Genomic DNA, 21,972 nt, shown 5'->3' on the forward strand with positions numbered 1-21,972 from the left:
CCCTTTGTTCCTTTACGTAGCAAACGCTGAAATGCGTGCGGTCAAAATGAACGTTATGGCCATTCAAGGTAGAACACTCAGAACTGTTTTTTTTTTTTTTTTAAATTTTAATAAAATAACAAAGTTAGAATAAAATATAGACACATTTAAGAAAAGTCATGGTCCTATGGTTATATGCATATCATTTTCTCAAACACTGCACTTTTAATTGACCTACAGGATTTTTTACAATTCAAAGTGTATTACAAGGTACATATGAATGACAATGATAGATCCTTGGCAGAAAAGTCACATTTATTATATGTAATATGTAAATTTAATGTCGTTTAATTCATTAAACGTATTATAAAATATATATATAAAAAAAGTGGATATAAAATATTTACCTGCTCTATCAAAGAGTCTTAACCAGTCAGATTTCACATAGGCTAAATGAAAAATATGAATAAACACCAGTACGTCACAGACACTTAATAAACGCGTGTTCGTCAATATAGTAGAGACTGGCTATCTTCTGCACTCAACAGACAGCATGTCTTTCTGTTATATGGATTTTAATCGCGGCTGGCTCTCTCTATATGGCTCTGGACCGCAGTGACCAGCGTGCATATATAAACTATAAACAAATGTATAACGGTAAGTGATTTCAGAAAAAGAAAGAAAAAAACATATCTTTATTGGTATTTGCCATTGCCAGCTCGGGAAGATGCTCATGGAAGTAGTTTTTAGTTTTTTCCTGTTCGGTCGTCATGTTCCGCCAATGGAGAGGCGCCCAAACTAGCTCTTCTGATTGGCCAAAATTCTCTGATCTCTGAACAGTGCCCGCCTGCTGCCTCTACAGATGCACAAATCAATCACTTTTGCTCCATATTTTACACAGACATGTGGTGCAAAAGGGAGAGCGCGCGAAAAACAGTGTTTGAGACTCGTAGCAGCAGATTCAAGCAGTTGTACTTTTGTATTTGTGTGAGAAAAATGTAAAAGAAAAAAAAAATATTTGTGAGAAAATATTCTACAAGTGTGACTCTCATTGGATGAATTCACATACTGATTTGCGGATGAGCAAAATCTGTCCGTGACTTCACATTTTTTGATGCGGGTTTTAATGAATGTGTTTTGCATCATATTTACTGCAACAACTGTAGCAAAAATGTGAGCGTATGAGTTTCTTAATTTGTGATTCGTAGAAAAGGATTTGTGCACCTGCAATGAAGAATTTGAGTATAGTATACAAGCTTGCAACTCTTCAGGCTGTAAAGAGGGTACCGTTGCACAGTTTCAGATTGTTGTGCACCTTCTGCTTTACTAAGGGGTTGCCATGCCTTTTTTAAACTGTATGTTTACTGCTTCATTAATGTTACGAAATGTTGCCTACATGCTTAATAAAAAATAAATGCCTATTGCAACCGTACTTTCTAGGAGAAGAAATTATATAGTGAGCGATTTTGGGTCGGGTTCGGGTTTATAATATGACGGTATCATTCGGGCCACACGGTCTCGGGTCACGGTATGGGTCGGGTTTTATTTTAAGGCCTGTGCAGACCTCTAACGCGAACATTAAAAGAAAAAAAAAAAAAGTGAAACTCAAAGAAACGTTTTGCAAAATAATTGATTCCAAAAGTCTGTTGCAGATAAAAAAAAAAAAAAAAATCCATCCATTGGTTTTTGCAATTAAATAAAGCTGTCTTTTGCAATATATTTGAAAAAAGAAAAAAAGGATGTCATCAGGAGTAGAGTAACCCAAATCTAGATGGTAACTGACTACCAAAAAGACTAAACCGAGATTATGCCATTCTGGGAAAACTTATTTTTATTTTATTTTTTTTTATTGAAAATATCAAGGTTTACAGACAAACATGGCTGCATAATTCCTTTTCTTCAGAATAGGATACAAAAAGTATAGCCAGAGGTAGCAGCTCTTAATACAACCAGGAATATAATTGTAGTCAGTACAAAAATAAGAATGATTTGTAAATAAAAAGAAACATTTAAATAAATAAACAGAAGAAAATTACAATATAACATAACATAAGGGGAGAATTCAGTCTTTGTTCAGCCATTTATCTCAGTTGGGAAGTGTTTTAGGGTATCATATATTTTTTGTGCTTTAGGACCTTTCAGAGTTTTTAAGGATTTTATATACGGTTTAAATTCATTTAAAAAAACAACAAATTTGGGAGATGATTTCACAATTCTACACTTGTGAATGAAAAATTTAGCTAGACATACAATTGTATTAATACACAACTCATCACCCTTGCTTTGCAATATCAAACCAAATATAATGTCGTCTCTGGAGATAGAGGTTGGGAATGAAGATATCTGTTGCTTAACCCATTTATGTATATCCCACCAAAATATCTGTATCACATAACATGAGAAAAACACATGGTCCGTAGTTTCAACATAATTTTCACAGAATGTACATGTGTTATCATCTATACCAAAGCGAAGTCTCAGTAATTCTTTACAGGGGTAAATGTTGTTCATTACTTTGAAGTGAGTTTCTTTCACTTTGGGGGGTATAGGGAGTGTTAGATACATTGTTCTTAGTTTAGTAATTGAACCTTTATCAAATTTTTGTATGATGTTATTTTTATTTTGCCTTTCAGGGTAAAGGTATTCAGTAAAACAATTTCTAATAAAGTGGTTAGTGCATTTTCTATCTAGAACAAGGATCCCTTGAATTGATAGTGTGGCCAATTGTGGTTGTATTGGATAATATGCCAAAGTGTTTTTTATTAGAAAGACAAATTGTTTGGGTAGCGCTCTATGTAATTTAAGTGAAGTCTGATTTTAAGGGTTGGAAATTATGTTTGATGCAAAATCGTTCATAGTTTAAGAAATGACCATTGGTATCCATTAAGTCGGCTATAGACCATATATTTCTCTCATACCAGTCTTCAAAGAACAGAGATCTGTTGCGGTGCAGAACATATCTGTTGTTCCAGAGTATAGATGTGTGGGGTGAGAAGCTATGTACGTACAACATTTTCCAATACAAGAGTATTTATCTGTGAAACTCTGACAATGATATAGGCCTAGGTAATTTGTCAACATTGAAGTCCACTCTAAGAAGAAATTCTAAACCTCCTATTTTCTTGAATAAGGTCTTTGGAATACAATACCAAAAGGAGTTGTCGTGTTTGATCCAAGATTTCAACCAATTTATTTTTATGGTTCCACTAAGGCAGTCAAAATCAATAACTTTTAGTCCTCCATCCTTTGTGTCTTTAACCATATTGCTTTTCTTCATATAATGTGGTCTATTTCTCCAAATTAAGTTTAGGTTGATTTGGTTGATAGATTTAATAAATTTGTTTGGAATGGCATTGGAATAGGTTGGGTAAATACATCTCGATAAACATTCCATCTTAGTTAGGTAAATTCGACCTAGTATTGATAGGTCCCTCTGTAGCCAAATATTTAATCTTGACTTGCATTCTTTAATTTTATTTTCTACATTCAGAAGTTGGCTTTGTTTTTGGTCCTTAGATAGGTAAGCCCCCAGGTATTTTATTTCTGATTTAATAGGAATATTACAGATGTCTTTCAGTAAGGTGTCATGTATAGCCAGCAATTCACACTTTTTTAAATTTAATGTTAGGCCTGAGGCTTTGGGAAAAATTTTTGGCAATAGTTGTTGAAATTTGGTATCTATCTTTTAAAAATATTGTTGTGTCATCTTCTAGTTGGCTGATTATTATATCTGTGCCAAGTACATTAAGTTTTTTAATATCATAACAGTTTTTAATATAGATTGCTAGCATTTCTGTGGCTAAGATGAACAGGTATGGTGAGAGGGGGCAACCTTGAGGAATACCCACATTAATCTTGAAGCTCGGGGTGGTACCACTAGGTAATAGGACACAGCTACTAATATCTCGATATAATCCACCAACCAATTCTCTGAACTTGATTCCAAAGCCAAAGTGTTTGAGCGCCGAAAGAATAAATGGATGTTCCACAGAGTCAAATGCTTTATAGAAGTCTAGAAAGAGAAGGAACCCATCGTCCTCTATTTGGCTTCTATACTCAATTATGTCCATTACCAGTCTTATATTATTATGGATTGACCTTCCTTTTAAGAACCCTGACTGTGTGTCTGCAATAAGATCCGAAATCCCTGTTTGAAGACAAGAAGTGAAGATGTAAGTTAGAAGTTTGTAATCTGAATTTCTAAGTGTAATGGGTCTTCTGTTATCTATAATTCTGGGATCTTTCCCTGGTTTTGGAATTGAGATGATAACCCCATGTCGCATTGTTGGTGGAAGCACACGTTTCAAATATTTCAGTAAAAACTTGTAGCAGCAGGTCTCTTAAATCTACCCAAAAATGTCTATAAAAGTTACCTGTGAGACCGTCGGAAACGGGGGCTTTGTTAAGAGAGAGACGGCCAATTACTGCGTCAAGTTCTGTAATTGTTATTTGATTATCACATGTTTGTTTGAGGCCATCCTCTACTTTGGGAATATGTTTTGCTATATCCTGAAAAAAAAGTTGACAGTCCACGTTAGAAAATTTAGAGCTATAAAGCTGGCTATAAAATTCCCAGATTTTTGAAGAGATAAAATTTTCATCTGTGACTTCATTATTATCAGCCATCAAGGATCTGATGCTATTTTTTTCCTGTCTTCTTTTTTCAAGACCACAGAAATACGCAGAATTTTTTTTCCCCTCCTCTATCCACTTAGCCCTGGATCTAATGAAGGCCGGGCCTTGCGACTATAAATTTCATCCAGTTTTGGTTGGAGGTTTAATATCTTCTGTCTATCGTCTTCAGTTGGGTTTGGCCTACTGCAGTACATATTTAAATGATTAATCATTTCTACTTCTTGTTTTTCACTATCTTTTTTACTTAATGAGATGGTAAATTGGCGTATTTTATATTTTAGGAATTCCCACTTTTTGGTAGCAGTTGTTATCTCCTCAGAATTGGCAATTTCTTTAATTAACAATTTGATTTTTTGGCAGTAGTCATTATTTTTGAGCAGGCTGGAATTGAACTTCCAATATGTGTGTGAGTGGACATTGTTGTTATTGGGTTTGATCTGTAGTAAAATAACACTATGATATTTCTGCTGCACCATTAACAGATCAGAGCTAATATTATAAGATAGCAAATGATTTGCAATTAACCAGTGGTCAATTCTGGATTTAAAATTGTGGCTTGAGCTAATCCAGGAGAATTTAGATATTCCTGGGTTTAAGTGTCTCCAAGTATCAACCAAATTATGTTTTTCACAAAAGTTCATGAATATGGTGTTTGGATGACTTGCAGAGTATCTGCAAGGATATTTATCAAAAAATTCATCATGAACTAGGTTTAGATCACCTCCAATTATGATGTTATCAGTTGAGTGTGTTAATTTAAGATTGTCTAAATGTAGGGTAAACGTACCTATTAAGCTCACCAAAATCTACACTGAGACATTTTTAGGGCACAGGACATTGGTTTTAGTAAAAAAAGTTATGTTAAAATAAAATATTAATCTCTTAAACAACAATATTTTATTTATTTTAAATGACAAAAGCAATAAAATTAAAATGTACATCATTAAATGCAAAAAGTCTGACTGGGCTTAATGGGTACGTTTGTGTACCCTTTAAGCAGACTCCTGTTCCCAATAAGCTCACAACAAGTTTTATTATAAAATCTTGTTTATTTTAAACAACCTTTTTATGGAATGATTGAAAAAAGGTTTTTTTGAAGGTACAGAGTCAATCACAAAAAAACAGAACACTAAAATCAAGCAACAAGGCATTCAATTTGATCAGGTAGCTTAGTGACGTGTCATTCAAACTCATTGCAACATCTAGACTAGTCCACGTTCAGCAAAGTAACACATATTGAACAATTAAATAACAAAACAAACCAATAAAACATTTAATTCATGGGGATGAACACAGAAACTAGCCACATTATGAAGCCTCTTCATAATGTCAACCTATTTATATTCTCTTCTTTTTGTAGAGATCGTCTATCTCTTGGTGGTTCTTCAAGTAGAAGGGTCCTGCACCCTCTAGTTGTGCCTTACACAGAATGAATTTTTTCTCAACATCCTCAATTTTGTCTAGCACTGGCAGGGCATACGTGTTAGCAGGACCTCTGCTCAGAAATTTCATCACGTAGTGTTCTCCGTCCTCACTATAGTTTCGTCTGGCTTTTGTCATCTTAAGACTGTGAAAATAAGTTTATTAATCTTTTTATGAAGATTAACTTGGTGACAACCATCAGTTAATATTAGTCTAGTATAATATTAGTTATTATAAGTCTGATTATGAAGTATTTACATAGACGTTCAATGTGGATGAGCTTAAAGGGAGCGCACTGTGCTTAATTGGAGCAAAAACTATTTGTTAATTAATAAATACTACATGAAATTTAAAAAAAATATTTAGCTAAATAAATAATACATGACCTAGATTAAGTTTATACCAATTTGTATATGAACAACTATTATTGACAATATCTATGAAATTATGCTTTTTCTAATTGATTTCATAGTAGTGCACCCTTTAAGCTCACCTAACAATAATATTAATTCTTTACAAATTACAGCAGTTTAAAACCACAGACTATCAATAAAATGTACAATTATAATATTATGGATATAAAAGCACAAGCCATTAATGCCTGTAAAGAAATATATTAGTGTAGCACACAATCTTATACAGCTAGTAAGCTGGCTATGTTCTGTAGCATCTGCGCTATGTTGCTAAATCTATCTTTTAGATCTAACTGTAATTATTTTCCACATCCAGGTTCCAGGTTAAAATATGTAAAAGTCTAAACATTAATCTCTAAATTTTGCAATAAGTAGATGTACTTACCCAAAATAAAGGCTTAAACATATAAAAAATGCACATTTGAGGGGCTCCTCTTCTGGTGAAAGTTTTCAGACAGCTTCCAAAATGGCCGCCAGACAGTGTGAACACATAGATACACATATCTCAGTGTGCAATGGTCTGATTGGTTTAAAATTACAGGAGGTATGTAGTAACAAACACATCAATTGGTTAAAACATCAAATAGGAAAATACATTGCTTTTTCTTTTTATAATCTGAGCTCAAATATGGCAGTGTGCTTAATGGGAACTTGAGCTTAATAGGTACGTTTACCCTAAGCCAATTTGTTCAAGTAGCTGGTTTCGGTTTTCTCTTCTAATGTTATAGCCATAAAAGTTGACTAGGATGAATTTCAGACCATCAATGTTTATGATAAGAATCTGCCAGTGACCAAACTCATCTGCTTTATGGGACACAATATGACCTTTGAAGTTATTTAGGAGGATGGCGACTCCTGCTGATCTTGAAGTGCCATGGCTAAAGTAAGCTTCATCTCCCCATTGTTTACACCAGAATATAACATCATCATCCTTAGAATGCGTTTCCTGCAAAAAAATTATATTTGACGTCTTCCCTTTACAAAATAAGAAGATACTTTTTCTCTTTGTCATGTCTCTTAAACCCCTTGCATTAACAGACATTAGAGAGATGGTACTCTTTAAACTGAACATAGGCAAAAACAAAACAACAAACAATCAACAACAATGGATTACTGAACTTAAACAACAGTAGAGTTTCCTATTAGGAATATATAATAGTAGCAAAACCCTGAGAAAACGTTATCATTCCAACTCACTTGTTTTCGGGATTCAAAAACCCTGAATCGTTGTGTCTATGGCGAGACTCTTTGTCCATTAATGAAAGCATGGGGGCCCCGGAACACTGTCTTTAGACCTGCCTTCCTTGCTTGTTCAGCTTTCGGCCACACAGCCATCCGTGCCTCTCTGTCTTCTTTGGTGAGGTCTTCTGCGAAGCGGATGTTGAGATCCTTGCACACGGGGTGAAGTTTGGTGATCCGCCAGAGTTCGTCCCTGAAGTGGCGTCCTGTGAACTGCATGATGATCTGACGAGGGCGGTTGGTGTTACTCGGCCCCAGTCGGTGTACCGAGTCCAGGATGAAATCCATCTTCTCCCTCCATTGTGGCACAATCTTTCCGATGATATCAGAGATGATTTGTCGTGTATTTTTGTCTTTTTCTTCCTGTAAGCCATTTACTCGCAGGTTCCATCTTCTTTTATAACGCTCCAACTCTGCAGCTCTTTTTTCCACTTCTGCTGCTCTTTTTCCAAGATCTGTGTTCATCTCTTTGAGTTGTTTCACCTCGACGGGCAGTTTTTGGGGCTGTTCCTTACATTCTTTGATTTCGAGTTAAACTCTACCGCTTTCGCGATGTTAGCTATGGTCAGCGTGTTCTGCTTTAGATCCGCTTTGAAGTCCTGCATCATGTTTTGAAGAGTGCCGATAGCAGCCAGGATCGCAGCGTTAGAGGCGTCTTCAGCATGGGCTCCAGCAGCCACGACGTCGTCTGATTTTGACTTTTTCTGTGGTGCTGGTGGTTTGGAAGGCGATGTTAAGGTATTTTTGGTTCCTCTGATATTAGTTTCCATACTTTCTGGACTACTGTAGTCGTGTGCTTGGAGAGCTTTCAATTTAGCATTAGCTTATGTGCTAGCCATGTTATGGTCTACAATATCGTTCTCCAGGGGGTGCTCAGGGTTACTTACACGTGTCTGAATTATTAGGATAAGTTTTACATCTGATAAATAAGGGTTTTGATGAGTTATAAGTTTATTCCGTTGATTTTAAAGGTTTTGCTACTCTGAGCTAATCACAGAGCGTCTGCTCTCTCCGCCATCCTGTCACGCCCCCCATCCCATTCTGGGAAAACAAGGATGTGCCTGCACATATTGCTGACTACCATTTCATCAACAAAATGCAGGGTTGGTTTTTGAGCTACAGGCACAAGTTCTGGCTAGTGTTACCACTACACAGGATTTCACTGGCCAAGACTCTCACGTTCCATAAAAATATTGACGTGAAATAAAACATGTGAATAAAACAAAAACATATTAGAAGCCATCATTTTCTATAATTAAATCAACATTTTCATCATACAAGAATAAGAAAAAATTAACAATAGTTAATAATTATCAATAGTTATATGTCCATATGTAAAATGCATCAGGCATGTTCTAACAGGCATGTAGATGCTGTCTGTCCATGTTTACACTGAAAGAATGCACCTGAACAAGAAAACAACAGAACAAAATTCAATCTTGTCCAGCACTAAATCCCTGGCTCTGTCTGTGCACAGTACTTTCCATTTCTTCTGAAGACCTATTGGCTCTATTTTATTTTAACTGGTCATGATCGACATTTCAGTTTTCCACCATTACAGGCTCGCTCATCAGGTTTTCCTCTTCACCCTCCGAGTACATTTCCTCCGACCCCTCCTGTTCTTCATCACTGATGGACTCGGTTGCTGTTCTCTTCATCCCTCTCTGTTTGTACAGAGCATTGGCATAGCGAATATTGTACATGTTCCAGTCACAACTGTGAAGAAATCATAAGTGTTTAATGCTAATGAGTGATGAATAAATAGTCTGAACCAAATTCAAGTTTGAGCCAAGACAAAATATTAAGAAAGGAAAACCCATTAATAAGAATTCTATAACTGATATATTTTTGTGGTAAATATTAGATATGGTCAAGCTTACAGTTTGGACAGATCATCATGGTGTCTTTGAATACTCTTTAGCAGCTGCTTTACAGTAGGAAGTACAGTTCCAGATCTGGAAACAAGACATATTTGAACAGTCTTACTGTGTGTGGACATAATCTGTTGACATGCATTTGAAGATAAGGACTGCAAAATAATATAAGACATTTATAAATTCAAACCTTCTGAGCTCATTCTGAAAAGACCATGTCACTAGAAGAGTTTCCATCAATGTATTTTTAAGTGAATTTTGGAATAACCGCATAAAAAAATGCTGGATGAAAAGAAAAGATCTTGGGGGGAGAAGAAAAAAAACACTAGCTAGAGGTGGATACTTTTTTTATTCAATACAAAGACATGCGCATGAACTACAATGGAAACAAACTTATCAAATATACTCCTATAGAATTTATAAAGGAATATATATTTGCATAAAAAAGTGACTTTGCTTCAACAAGCTATGGGAATATATAAATCACTTGGATAATGACATCACATACCATCTCATATGTTGCTCTGGTCATTCTGATATGCAGGAGCAAAAGCCTTTAATTAAAATGACTTGATACAGTTGAGCCTTTGATAAACTATGCCTATGAAGTGTTTTGGACCAATCCTATCCTAGCAACTGTTCCCGTTCTCTATTTCTCTGACAAGCATTTGCGTTTTTCCAACGATAATCTATGGGAGTAATGCATGTTTGACATGGGTGTCACAGATGGGGGGGGGTTTGGATGAAAATGTCACAAAGTGGTGACATTTTATACACAATTTTCTAAAGCCTCTGCATCATTAATACAATTTTTGTTGATAATAATGTTGTATACAATGTACTAATGTAGATGTTTACTGCCACCAAATAGAAGTATTTTTTTTTTATAACAAAATTGCACTTGTCATTCTGATGTGAATTCTTTGCTGATTTTAATAAAAGTAAAAGTGACAATAACGATTATATTGTTACTGATATTTAAAAATGAGTATTTGCTGAACATAAGCAATTTGTGCTTTGATTTCAACGTGCTATTTTAATAAAATCATCTACAACATTTGAACCATGTATCAAATATGATACAACAAGCTTTTGAGGTAAAGTATATCTCTCATTCACCATTACATTCATTACCACCAAACAAAAAACACAAATAAAACTCAGCTTTGTTTGAATTAATATGTATAAGTATTTGAATATATCCAGCCTGCTCTGTCATTATAAATATCTCATGTTTTTTAACATTACAAGCTATTATAAGTGGTGGTGGTGTAGTGGTCTAAACCACATAACTGGTAAAACTGGTAATCAGAAGGTCGCTGGTTCGACCCCCACAGCTACCACCATTGTGTCCTTGAGCAAGGCATTTAACTCTGTAAGTCGCTTTGGATAAAAGCATCTGCCAAATGCATAAATGTAAATTATGATGCCATCTTACTATAACCTCTATACCACTCTTTATATACGTTTTACGATTTACCTTTTTAAATGTCAATATAGTGTTTGGTGCATAAAATACATATAATTAAAATTGTATATTTAATATATACAGTATACACTCACTGAGCACATTATAAGGAACACTATCATCCTAATATAGCTTCTGACGAGGTCTTCTAATGTTGTAGCCCATCCACCTCTAGGTTTGACGTGTTGTGCATTCTGAGATGCTATTCTGCTCACTTTGAGTGGTTATCAGAGTTACCATAGCCTATCTATTAGCTCGAACCAGTCTGGCCATTCTCCGTTGACCTTTCATCAACAAGGTATTTCCGTATGCAGATCTGCCACTCACTGGATGTTTTTTGTTTTTGGCACCATTCTGAGTAAACTTCGGAGACTGTTGTGCATGAAAATCCCAGGAGATCAGCAGTTACGGTTACAATCATGCCATAGTCGAAATCACGGAGATCAACAATAATAAATCCATTGATTAGCATAATTTCAGCCAGAATGACCGCTTGGTCTCATGGAATCCCACACGGACATTGATTCATATGCCTCCTCCGTTCTGGACTGTATCAACACAAACATCAACAGTGTCACCACCCTCAAACGGATTACCACTTTCCCTAATCAGAAGCCATGGATGAACAGTGAGGTCAGACTCCTGCTGAAGGCATGAGACATTGCATTCAGATCAGGTGATGCTCAAGCCTATAGCTCATCCAGGGCTAACCTGAATAGGGGCATCAAAAAGGCCAAACACAACCATAAGCTAAGGACTGAGGATCACTTCAAGAACAACTCTGACCCCCGACGCATGTGGCAAGGCATCCAGGCCGTCACAGACTACAAAACTACTAACTCCACCCCCCCGTCACTGACACCTCTTTGCCTGATGAGCTGAACCACTTCTATGGCCACTTCGACAGGGACAACAAAACACACCAATGCAACAAGCCTTAACGACTTCCGTCCCGTTGCACTCACCCCCATCATTATGAAGTGCTTCGAGAGGCTGGTCCTGGCCCATCTCAAGACCTGCTTATCACCCTTACTGGACCCCTTCCAATTCACCTACCATCAGAACAGGAGCACAGAGGATGCCATTTCTACGGCACTTCACTCTGTCCCACCTTGACAATAGCAACACCTATGTGAGAATGCTGTTCATTGACTTTAGTTCAGCATTCAACACCATCATCCCCTCCAAACTCAGTGAACTGGGCATCAATTCCTCCCTCTGTAACTGGATTCTGGACTTCCTAACCAACAGACCTCAGTCTGTTAGGTTAGCTAACCACACCTCCTCAACCATCACCCTGAACACCGGCGTACCACAAGGATGTGTGCTGAGCCCTCTCCTTTACTCCCTCTTCACCTATGACTGCACACGGCTCTAACACCATTGTCAAGTTCGCAGACGACACTACAGTGCTTGGTCTCATCAGTAACAACGGAGGAGGTCCAGCACCTATCATCGTGGTGCACTGACAACAACCTGGCTCTCAACACCAAGAAGACCAAAGAGCTCATTGTGGACTTCAGGAAGTCTAAAGCTGGCACACAAACACACCCATTTCCATCAACGGGACTGAGGTGGAGCGTGTAACCAGCTTCCAGTTTCTGGGTGTCCACATCTCTGAGGACCTCTCTTGGACCCTCAACACCTCTACCCTGATCAAGAAGGCTCACCAGCGTCTCTTCTTTCTGAGGAGACTCAAGAAGGTCCACCTGTCTCCTCAGATCCTGGTGAACTTCTACTGCTGCACCAACGAGAGCATCCTCACCAACTGTGTCACAGTTTGGTACAGCAACTGCTCTGCCCATGACCGGAAAGCACTGCAGAGGGTGGTGAAAACTGCCCAACGCATCCCCGGTTCCTCGCTCCCCTCCATCGAGGCCATCCAGGGTAAACGATGCTTGCGTAAGGCGCGCAGCATCATCAAAGACTGTTCCCACCCCAGCCACAGACTGTTCAACCCACTCCCCTCCGGGAGGCGTTTCAGGTCTCTCCGCACCCGTACCAGTAGGTTCTGAGGAAGCTTCTTTCCTGCAGCTGTCACCCTACTGAACTCTAGCTCTGCATCCCGGTGACAATTGACAATGACAATGGACCTGATATCACATTGCACTTTTCTGCTTTTTTGCACTTCTGGTTAGACGCTAACTGCATTTCGTTGTCTTTGTACTTGTACTCTGCACAATGACAATAAAGTTGAATCTAATCTAATCTAATGTTTTCGCCTCTAGTGCAAGGAGTTCCGGATTCTAATCCGCCACAATATATTTTGATAAACAATGTTTGTATCTGTACAGTGGACGAATATCAACACAACTGCTCATAACCTCTAACACATAAATATGGTGCTTTGAACTCTTTATTTACTATCGCCTTTACTGAGACCTAAATCAATACATACAGTGCATTCAGAAAGTATTCAGACCCCTTCATTTCACATTGTGTAATGTTGCAGTCTTATGCTAAAATGCTTTAAATTATAAAAAACATTTTCACATCAATATACACTCCATACTCCCTTAATGACAAAGCAAAAACCAGATTTTTGTAACTGCAAATTTATTAAAAAGAAAAAACTGAAATTATCACATTGAAATAAGTATTCAGACCCTTAACTCAGTACTTAGTTGAAGCACCTTTGACAGCAATTACAGCCTCAAGTCTTTTTGGGTATCATGCTGAACCTTCGGCCTAGTCTGAGGTCTTGAGCGCTTTGGACCAGGTTACCATTAAGGATATCTCTGTATTGTGCTGCGTTCAGCTTTCCTTCATCCCTGCAGTACCTGCCACTGAAAAACACCCCCAAAGCATGATACTACCAACACCATGCTTCACCGCTGGGACGGTACTGGAAAAGGTGATAAGCGGTGCCTGGTTTCCTCAAGATGTGATGCTTGGAATTTAGGTCAAACGGTTCAATCTTCGTTTCATCAGACCAGAGAATCTTGTTTCTCACCATCTGAGAGTCCTTTAGGTGATTTTTGTGTGTGTCTTGCACTAAGGAGAGACTTCCGTCTGGTCACTTTGCCATAAAGCCCAACCAGTGTGACTATTGCGTTCTTGTTCACCTCTCTTACAAAGGGCGTTCTCCCCCGATTACTTAGTTTGGCAAGGCGGTCAGCTCTAGGAAGAGTTTTGGTTGTTCCAAACTTCTTCCATTTAAGAATTATGGAGTCCACAGTAGGGCTGTCGCGATAACCGCAATATTGTAATACCGCGCTATTGACCAGCCAACCGCAGAGGAAGGAAAGCAACCGCAGCAATCGCAGTGTTCAGTTTTTTTTTCTTTCTTCCATAAGGCTGTGGCCTTTTTGTTTTACAATTTGTCACTGTGCATTTAATGTTAAATAAATTAATAATTATGCAAGAGTGTTACGACATTTTCCCACGAACCATTGTAGCTCTATGTGGTGTTTCGTTTATTTTGAATAGGCCTACTGAAACGATGGCAGTCGCTCTCGTCCCAAAACCTAATGTCATGTCGCCAGTTTGGGAACATTTCGGCTTTCAACCCACTGAAAAGGGCGAGCCAGCGAATTTAGATGAGCCGATATGCAAAATTTGCGGCAAAAAGGTTCCTGTGACACGCAGCAATACATCTAATTTGAGGTGTCATCTCGCTAACTGTCATCCAGCCATTAATGCACAGCTGGCCCCTCAAGCATCAGGTCGCGGAGCAACATCAAAAAGAACAGCTGAGACCGGTACCAGCCGACAGTTAGGAGTAGCTGAAGCCTTTGGGAAATCTGTAAAATACAGCCATGAAAGTAACAGGCATAAATGCCTTACAGCCGCTGTTACCCAGTATCTAGTTCAGGAGATGGTTCCATTCAACACGGTGGAGAAACCTGTATTCAAGTCAATGCTTCAAAAATTTGACAAGCAGACGAGTTGCCGGGCAAAACCTACTTTTCAGAAACTGCTGTGCCAAAAATGTACAGCACGGTAAAGACATCGATTAAAAGCGAGCTTATGAATGTTGACTACTTTTCTGCCACAACTGATATGTGGTCAAGTGTCAATATGACTCCTTATATGAGTCTAACGGTTCAGTATCTCAGCATAGAATGGATTCTGAAATCACATTGCCTCGAAACAGTGTTCATGCCCGAAAACCACACGTCCGACAATATTTCGGATGCTCTCCGGCACACATTTGAAGAGTGGTCCCTGGATGAGAAGAAGCTGGCCTGTATCACTACAGACAATGGGGCCAACATAGTTGCAGCAGTCAAAAAGTTGAACTGGCCGTGGCTGAACTGCTTTGGTCACAATTTACATTTGGCAGTTACAAACGCAATGGCAAGTGTGAAAGACCGCACAGCCCGAGCAATGGGCCTGTGTCACACACTGGTTAGTACATTTTCTCAAAGCTGGTTGAAGAGAAGAGATCTAGCGAAAGCACAAGCTGAACTTCAAATTCCTCAGCATGGCCTCATACTGGTAAGTTATCAAATTTAAACTATTTGCTAACTTATTGATCATGTTATTAGCCAATAAATAAAAAATGCAATAAAACAAATTATACAAATTAAACCAATACTGTTACAATACTTGTCTGTTGCTGGATTTAATGTATTTTTCGTTTAAAATAAATATTTTGAAACAAAAATTATTTCAAAAAGGTAAGATATATTGAAGAAAAAAAACATATTTAGTTTAACTTCAGCTCGATTTAACATCCATAAAATGTCTGTGCACATTTAGTATAATTATTTTAGCAGTCGGGATATTTTAAATGTAGGCCTATTTTTTGTTTAGTAAAAATAGCCTATATTGAAACGAATAAATAATTTAAAATGTAGCCTAGTCTATAATTTATTTTGGTAGGCTAATTAGTAGATGATGTCCTTGGCTAATTTCTATTCAATGATTTAACGGCCAATACTCTGTTCAGGACTGCGCTACGAGATGGGGCACCAAACAGAAAATGGTGGAAAGGGTTTTAGAGGAAATCCCGGCTATCAGAAGAGTTTTGGATGACCGGAGACATCAACATCTAAATCCAAGCTGGCAGGACATCGCTGTCCTTGAGTCCGTGAACGCAGCACTGAAACCCGCGGCTGAATTTACGGATCTGCTGTCTGGCGAGAGCTACGTTACAGTGTCTTCAGTCAAACCCGTCCTGAAACTCCTGACAGAAGATATGCTTAAACCATCATCCGAGGATACCACCTTAACATCAGACATAAAGCACAAAATGTGTGGTGTTCTACATGGGAAGTATGAACCAGCTGCCTTACAAAAACTTTTGCAAAGGCGTGTTGTTTAGATCCTCGATATAGGGGCGATCATATCAATGACACGGAGACAAAATCCACACTCATCGAAGAGATGGTGGGAGTGGAGGACGAAGAGACCGCTGCCCGTGCGTCAGAGGTTGGAGACGAAGGGCAAGCAGAAGTGCCACCTGCAGCAAAGAAAAAGACTCTTGGAGACCTGCTGAAGTCACGGACAAACTCTGCGTCAGCGCCCATACCCAAAGAGAGCGCGAGCAGATAACGAGCTCATGCGATATCTGCATGAGGAGAGCATCGACTCCAACGCGAATCCACTGTCCTGGTGGCGCGATAATCAGTCTAGATTTCCGCTGCTGTCCAAAGTCGCGCGCAAATACATGTGTATTTGTGCAATGAGCACACCGTCAGAAAGGGTTTTCAGTGCCGCGGGGAATATTGTTACCCCCATGCGATCCTCCCTGAAACCACATAAGGTTAATATGTTGGTTTTCCTAGCGCGAAACAAGGACATGATAACCCAGGTCTAAATCGCATTCGTTAAGGCTTAAGTTTATTCTCTGTATTTTCACTTAGGCCTACACATTGTTTTCATGTGATAGCCTACTTTTAGAATTCTTTTGTTTTCAAATTAGAAAAAGGCATTTTCTTATTAGGCTACTTGTTTTCATGTGATACTTTAGAACTCTTTGATTTCTTTAATTTTTTTTATTGGAAAAGGCATGTTCTTGTTGCCGTTTGGCATTTAACAATAAACAAAAATGTTTTAAAACGTGTCTCTCTGTCAGTTACAAAGCAACAATATATACTACATAACTCAACAATAGAGCTTTGTATGCAGTAAAATCAGGACAAATTAGGTTTGTAAAATAATGTAAAAAAGAAAACGGTGGTAATACCGCATATTGCGCTATTGAGCCCCCCATAATAACCGCAAAGGAAATTTCTTAACCGCGACAGTCCTAGTCTACAGTGCTCTTGGGAATCTTCAATGCAGCCAAAAAACATTTGTAGCCTTCCCCAGATATGTGCCTAGACACAATCCTGTCTCTGCAGGCAGTTCGCCTTTGAACTCATTAATTTGTTTTTGCTCTGATAACCATTGTCAGCTGTGAGACCTTATATAGACAGGTGTGTACCTTTCCAAATCATGCCCAGTCAACTGAATTTGCCACAGGTGTACTCCAATCAAAGTGTAGAAACATCTCAAAGATGATCTAGAGAAATGGGAAGCACCTGAGCTAAATTTGAAGTGTCACAGCATAGGTTCTAAATACTTATGTCAATGTGATATCAGTTTATATATACATACATACACACACACACACACACACACACACACACACACATTTGCAAAGCTTTAAAAAAAATGTGGTTTTTGGGGTATGGAGTGTAGATTGATGTGAAAAAATAATTTAAAAGCATTTTAGCATAAAGCTACAAAATGTGAAAAAAAAGGAAGGGGTCTGAATACTTTCTGAATGCACTGTAAATTAATTAAAGTTATTGGCTTTAATTTACCTTGGAGCAAATGTAGGTATCCTTGCTGATGTTATAAATGTTTATTTGGGAATGAGGGCTGACAGTTTAATCGACAGCATGCTCTTCTCAAGATTTAAAGATGTGAAAAAAGAAAGAAAAAACATGGTGTATCCTCTCTGGGTGCCTCATGTCATGATTACCAAGTGACCAGAACAAGGTTTAAAAAAATTTTTTTGGGATGATTTCTTTAAAATTCTGCATAAAACTACTTGAACACACGTTACTCCCGTAGACTCTCATTTGAAAAAAGCAAACGCTTGTCAGAGAAATGACGGACGGCAACAGTTGCCAAGACAGAATTGGTCAGAAACGCTTTTAAAGGCAGGGCTTAGCGAAGGGATAATTATCTACCAGAACTGCCTAACGTGCTTTCGTTCACAGCTATTAGGCATCTACCACCGATCAAAAGCAAAACTTATGTTCCTGAGAACGTTTTGTCTGAGTGCTGTAAACTGCAAATTATTCATTACATTGAATGGAAACGCTGCTTTATTTACAAACAGTTTTTGCAATATTCAGATTCTTTGCAGTTTAATTCACAACTTGGATGGAAAAATGACTACATACCGATTCTTGAGCTTTTGTCCATGTAATGTGAGCAGACACTGAGACCAGGTGAGATAGAACTCAAGATGGTTTGACCTTTCCAATGTCGAGGCCACAAAGTCCAGAAGCTTATCCACATAAACATCTGGCAGTGAGCTGCATACCACTGGAACTGAAGCATCAAATAATGACTTGTAAACTAAATTATTTTGAACAAATGTTAAAAACAATTCCACATAAAATCAAGAACATTTTGGAAACGGCAAGAAATCACAATAGATATTTTTGACAATTTCAAGAGGGCACGCACTTTGGTCATAAGGCACTGCCTCCAGAACCTCTCTTACGAGTGATGTTTCATTCAGACGAAAAGACAGCAAAATGGCCGCTGCCCACTCTTTCTTCTTCACCTGCTGCCGTATGCTTATTGGGGTGACATCCATGTCCAGATCATAGGGGTCAAACACAAGTGAAGCATCCAGAGAATAGATCAGCAAACCTTCAGTAGAGGCTGCCGCCCAACTCCGCCCTAAAGAGAGAAGAATGCCAAAACTGAATCATTCAGTTTGTTTTTCAATAAAATAGTATAGCTTTCAGAAATGTGTATGTTTTGTTCTATACAGATAAAAACTATACCAGTAGGTGAGAAACGGAGAGAACTGACACGGATCTCTGGTTTAAAATGCCGTGAGCTCCTATCACCTGTGAGATGAGGAGTATAAGACGAGAGAGATGCACGCACAATCTAATAATAACGTTCAAAGAAAGCAGACAACAACTATCAAATGCAGAGTATAAATTGCAGGGTAATGATTGGCAACTGAACTTAATGGCAGGTTTATTAATAAATGGTATGCATGGGCTCACCTCGCTTGACTCCAGGAAGACTGAGCTCCACTCCATCTCCATCTCCTGTTCCCTCATCCAAAATGGACAGACTCCCAAACTCTGTCATCTTACGCCTGTCCAGAAACTCCTGAAAAAGTAAGGACAGGACAGAAATGTATGTAGTTTATACCTAGTGTGAAATAATTGTGAAGTGCCAAGTGTATTTTAGTCATACTCTCTGAAAGATCTATCATGTTAATGTGGGTATGACACATTGGATATTGGTCTTAGCAGACTAGATCTGCTACACTGCAGAGCAAGTACAGAGACTTGCTACTGAAAGAACATACAGACATACCGATTTAACCATTTGATGCTTGCATAATGCTGCTGCAGTTGCACAAGTCAAGTCCAATTTTATTTGTATAGCACCTTTCACAACACACATCGTTTCAAAGCAGCTTTACAGAAGATCAGCATTAACAGACGATAAAACTGTAATGTCTATAAAGTCGATGAATCATCATTGTGTAATTAGATAAAATACGATTATTAATTGTGTTTAAAAATAATTAAATAATAGTTGTATTAATAACCCCAGTGAGCAAGCTGTAGGCGACTGTGGCAAGGAACCCTAAAACTCCATAAGATGTAGATTAATGGAGAAAAATAACCTTGGGAGAAACCAGACTCACTGTGGGGACCAGTTCCCCTCTGGCTAACATCATGAATATAATGTAAATAATACTTATGTATAGTTAAAGTCATGGTTTAAAATTATTAAACTAAGTAAGTGTTAAGGGTCAGTGTTTAAACATTGATTGTTTTTGAACTGTAAGATAAATGATCAATGTATTTGAAGTCCATCCTTGATTAATTGCAGAAGTTCACATAGATGCAATTGTTCTTGTTAATTGGCTGATGAAGGGCTTTTGTTGGCAATAGTTAGTCATCAATAGACCGAGGTGATTCAGTTCACCAGTTCATCCTCTGAAGTCATCATAATAGACTGAAGTGATGTTAGGCTGGCACCGGCTGCATTTAGTCACAATCATTCAGCGACACATAGCAGTGGAGTCCAACACGAAGCAGGAATGGAGCTGGATCCAGCCGCTTCTGGTGATCTCAGGATAGGAGTCCCGAGGTTGAGACATGGAAACAAATAAAATAATATTAGCATAGATGCCGTTAAATTTATTGCAGAGTTAGAGATCATGCTCAATGTTTCTGGTTTCTGGTTCCGGCAGACCCAACTAAAGCAGACTAATTGTGGGTTGGAGGATAAATTAGGTGTATGCCTGGCTAAATAGATGAGTCTTTAGTCTAGACTTAAACTGAGAGAGTGTGTCTGCATCTCAAACAGTGTTAGGGAGACTATTCCATAGTTTAGGAGCCAAATATGAAAAGGATCTACCTCCTTTGGTGGATTTTTATATTCTAGGATCTATTAACAGGCCAGAATTTTGCAATCTTAATGAACGTTTTGGAATATAGCGTGGTAGAAGATCACTTAAGTACTGCGGAGCTAGACCATTCAAAGCTTTGTACGTAGTTAACAGAATTTTAAAATTAATACGGAATTTAACAGATAGCCAATGTAACGATGATAAAATGGGGCTAATATGATCATATTTCTTGGTTCTTGTTAGCACTCTGGCGGCTGCATTTTGAACCAATTTAATTTTATTTATTGATCTTGCTGGACATCCTCCCAGTAATGCATTACAATAATCTAGTCTTGAGGTCATGAATGCATTAATTAGTTTTTTGCATCAGCAACAGAGAGCATGTGCCTTAATTTAGCAATATTTCTTAGGTGGAATAATGCTGTTCTACAAACATTTGTAATTTGATTTTCAAAGGACAGATTGGTATCAAACATAACACCTAAGTTCTTCGCTGTTGAAGATGATGTAACAGTACATCCATCTAGAGTCAAATTATATTTTAGCAGCTTATTTTTTTTTGAGTTTTTTGGTCCAATAATTAGTACCTCTGTTTAGTCAGAATTGAGTAGAAGGAAATTTCTTTTATTTCACTGATACACTGCTAATTTAGAGAATTGTGATCTCATCAGGTTTTGAAGAAATATAAAGTTGTGTATCGTCAGCATAGCAGTGGAAACTTATTCCATGATCCTGATAATATCTCCCACGGGAAGCATATACAAAGAGAAAAGCAGAGGCCCTAAAACGGATCCCTGTGGCACTCCATATTTTACTTTTGTTTGGTTTAACAATTCCTCATTTACATAAACAAAATGGTAGCGGTCTGCTAAATATGACCTAAACCATGCTAATGCAACTCCACAAATTCCAACATAATTCTCCAGCCTATTCAAGAGAATGTCGTGATCTATCGTGTCGAATGCAGCACTAAGAGTGAAAAGCACTAGAAGAGAAATGCAGCCCCGATCAGATGATAAGAGCAAGTCGTTTGTAACGCTGATTAGTGCAGTCTCTGTACTGTGATGAGGCCTAAATCCTGATTGAAATTCTTCATATGTACTATGTCTCTGTAGAAATGAACATATTTGGGAGGATACTTTATTTTCTAGTATTTTTTAAATAAACAGGAGATTTTAAATCTGTCTATAATTAGCAAGTTCTCCAGGATCAAGTTGTGGCTTCTTAATAAGCGGTTTGATAATTGCCATTTTAAAGTTTCTTGGGAGATGTCCTAAGCATAGCGAGGAGTTAATGATATTAAGGAGAGGTTCTGAGATTACAGGAGATACCTCTTTTAAGAGCTTAGTTGGTATAGGATCTAACAAACAAGTTGTGGCTTTTGAT

At 38.0% G+C, this 21,972-nt stretch overlaps 1 protein-coding gene across 1 annotated transcript in view; it reads right to left on the reverse strand.

Moving 5' to 3' along the window:
• Nucleotides 1–5,630: 5,630 nt before the first annotated feature.
• pwp2h (PWP2 small subunit processome component) overlaps nucleotides 5,631–21,972 on the reverse strand; it is an 87,211-nt gene continuing 70,869 nt past the window's right edge. The window contains exons 16-22 of the mRNA XM_052126598.1: nucleotides 19,220–19,328; nucleotides 18,989–19,054; nucleotides 18,663–18,881; nucleotides 18,374–18,524; nucleotides 9,569–9,643; nucleotides 6,835–9,404; nucleotides 5,631–6,181 (exon numbers count right to left, since the gene is read on the reverse strand). Of these exons, the coding sequence (XP_051982558.1) occupies nucleotides 9,230–9,404; nucleotides 9,569–9,643; nucleotides 18,374–18,524; nucleotides 18,663–18,881; nucleotides 18,989–19,054; nucleotides 19,220–19,328 (795 nt within the window). The 3' untranslated portion in view covers nucleotides 5,631–6,181; nucleotides 6,835–9,229. The remainder of the gene's footprint in view (nucleotides 6,182–6,834; nucleotides 9,405–9,568; nucleotides 9,644–18,373; nucleotides 18,525–18,662; nucleotides 18,882–18,988; nucleotides 19,055–19,219; nucleotides 19,329–21,972) is intronic.

The sequence above is a fragment of the Xyrauchen texanus genome, chromosome 5 (assembly GCF_025860055.1).
Source record: "Xyrauchen texanus isolate HMW12.3.18 chromosome 5, RBS_HiC_50CHRs, whole genome shotgun sequence".
Taxonomy (NCBI): domain Eukaryota; kingdom Metazoa; phylum Chordata; class Actinopteri; order Cypriniformes; family Catostomidae; genus Xyrauchen; species Xyrauchen texanus.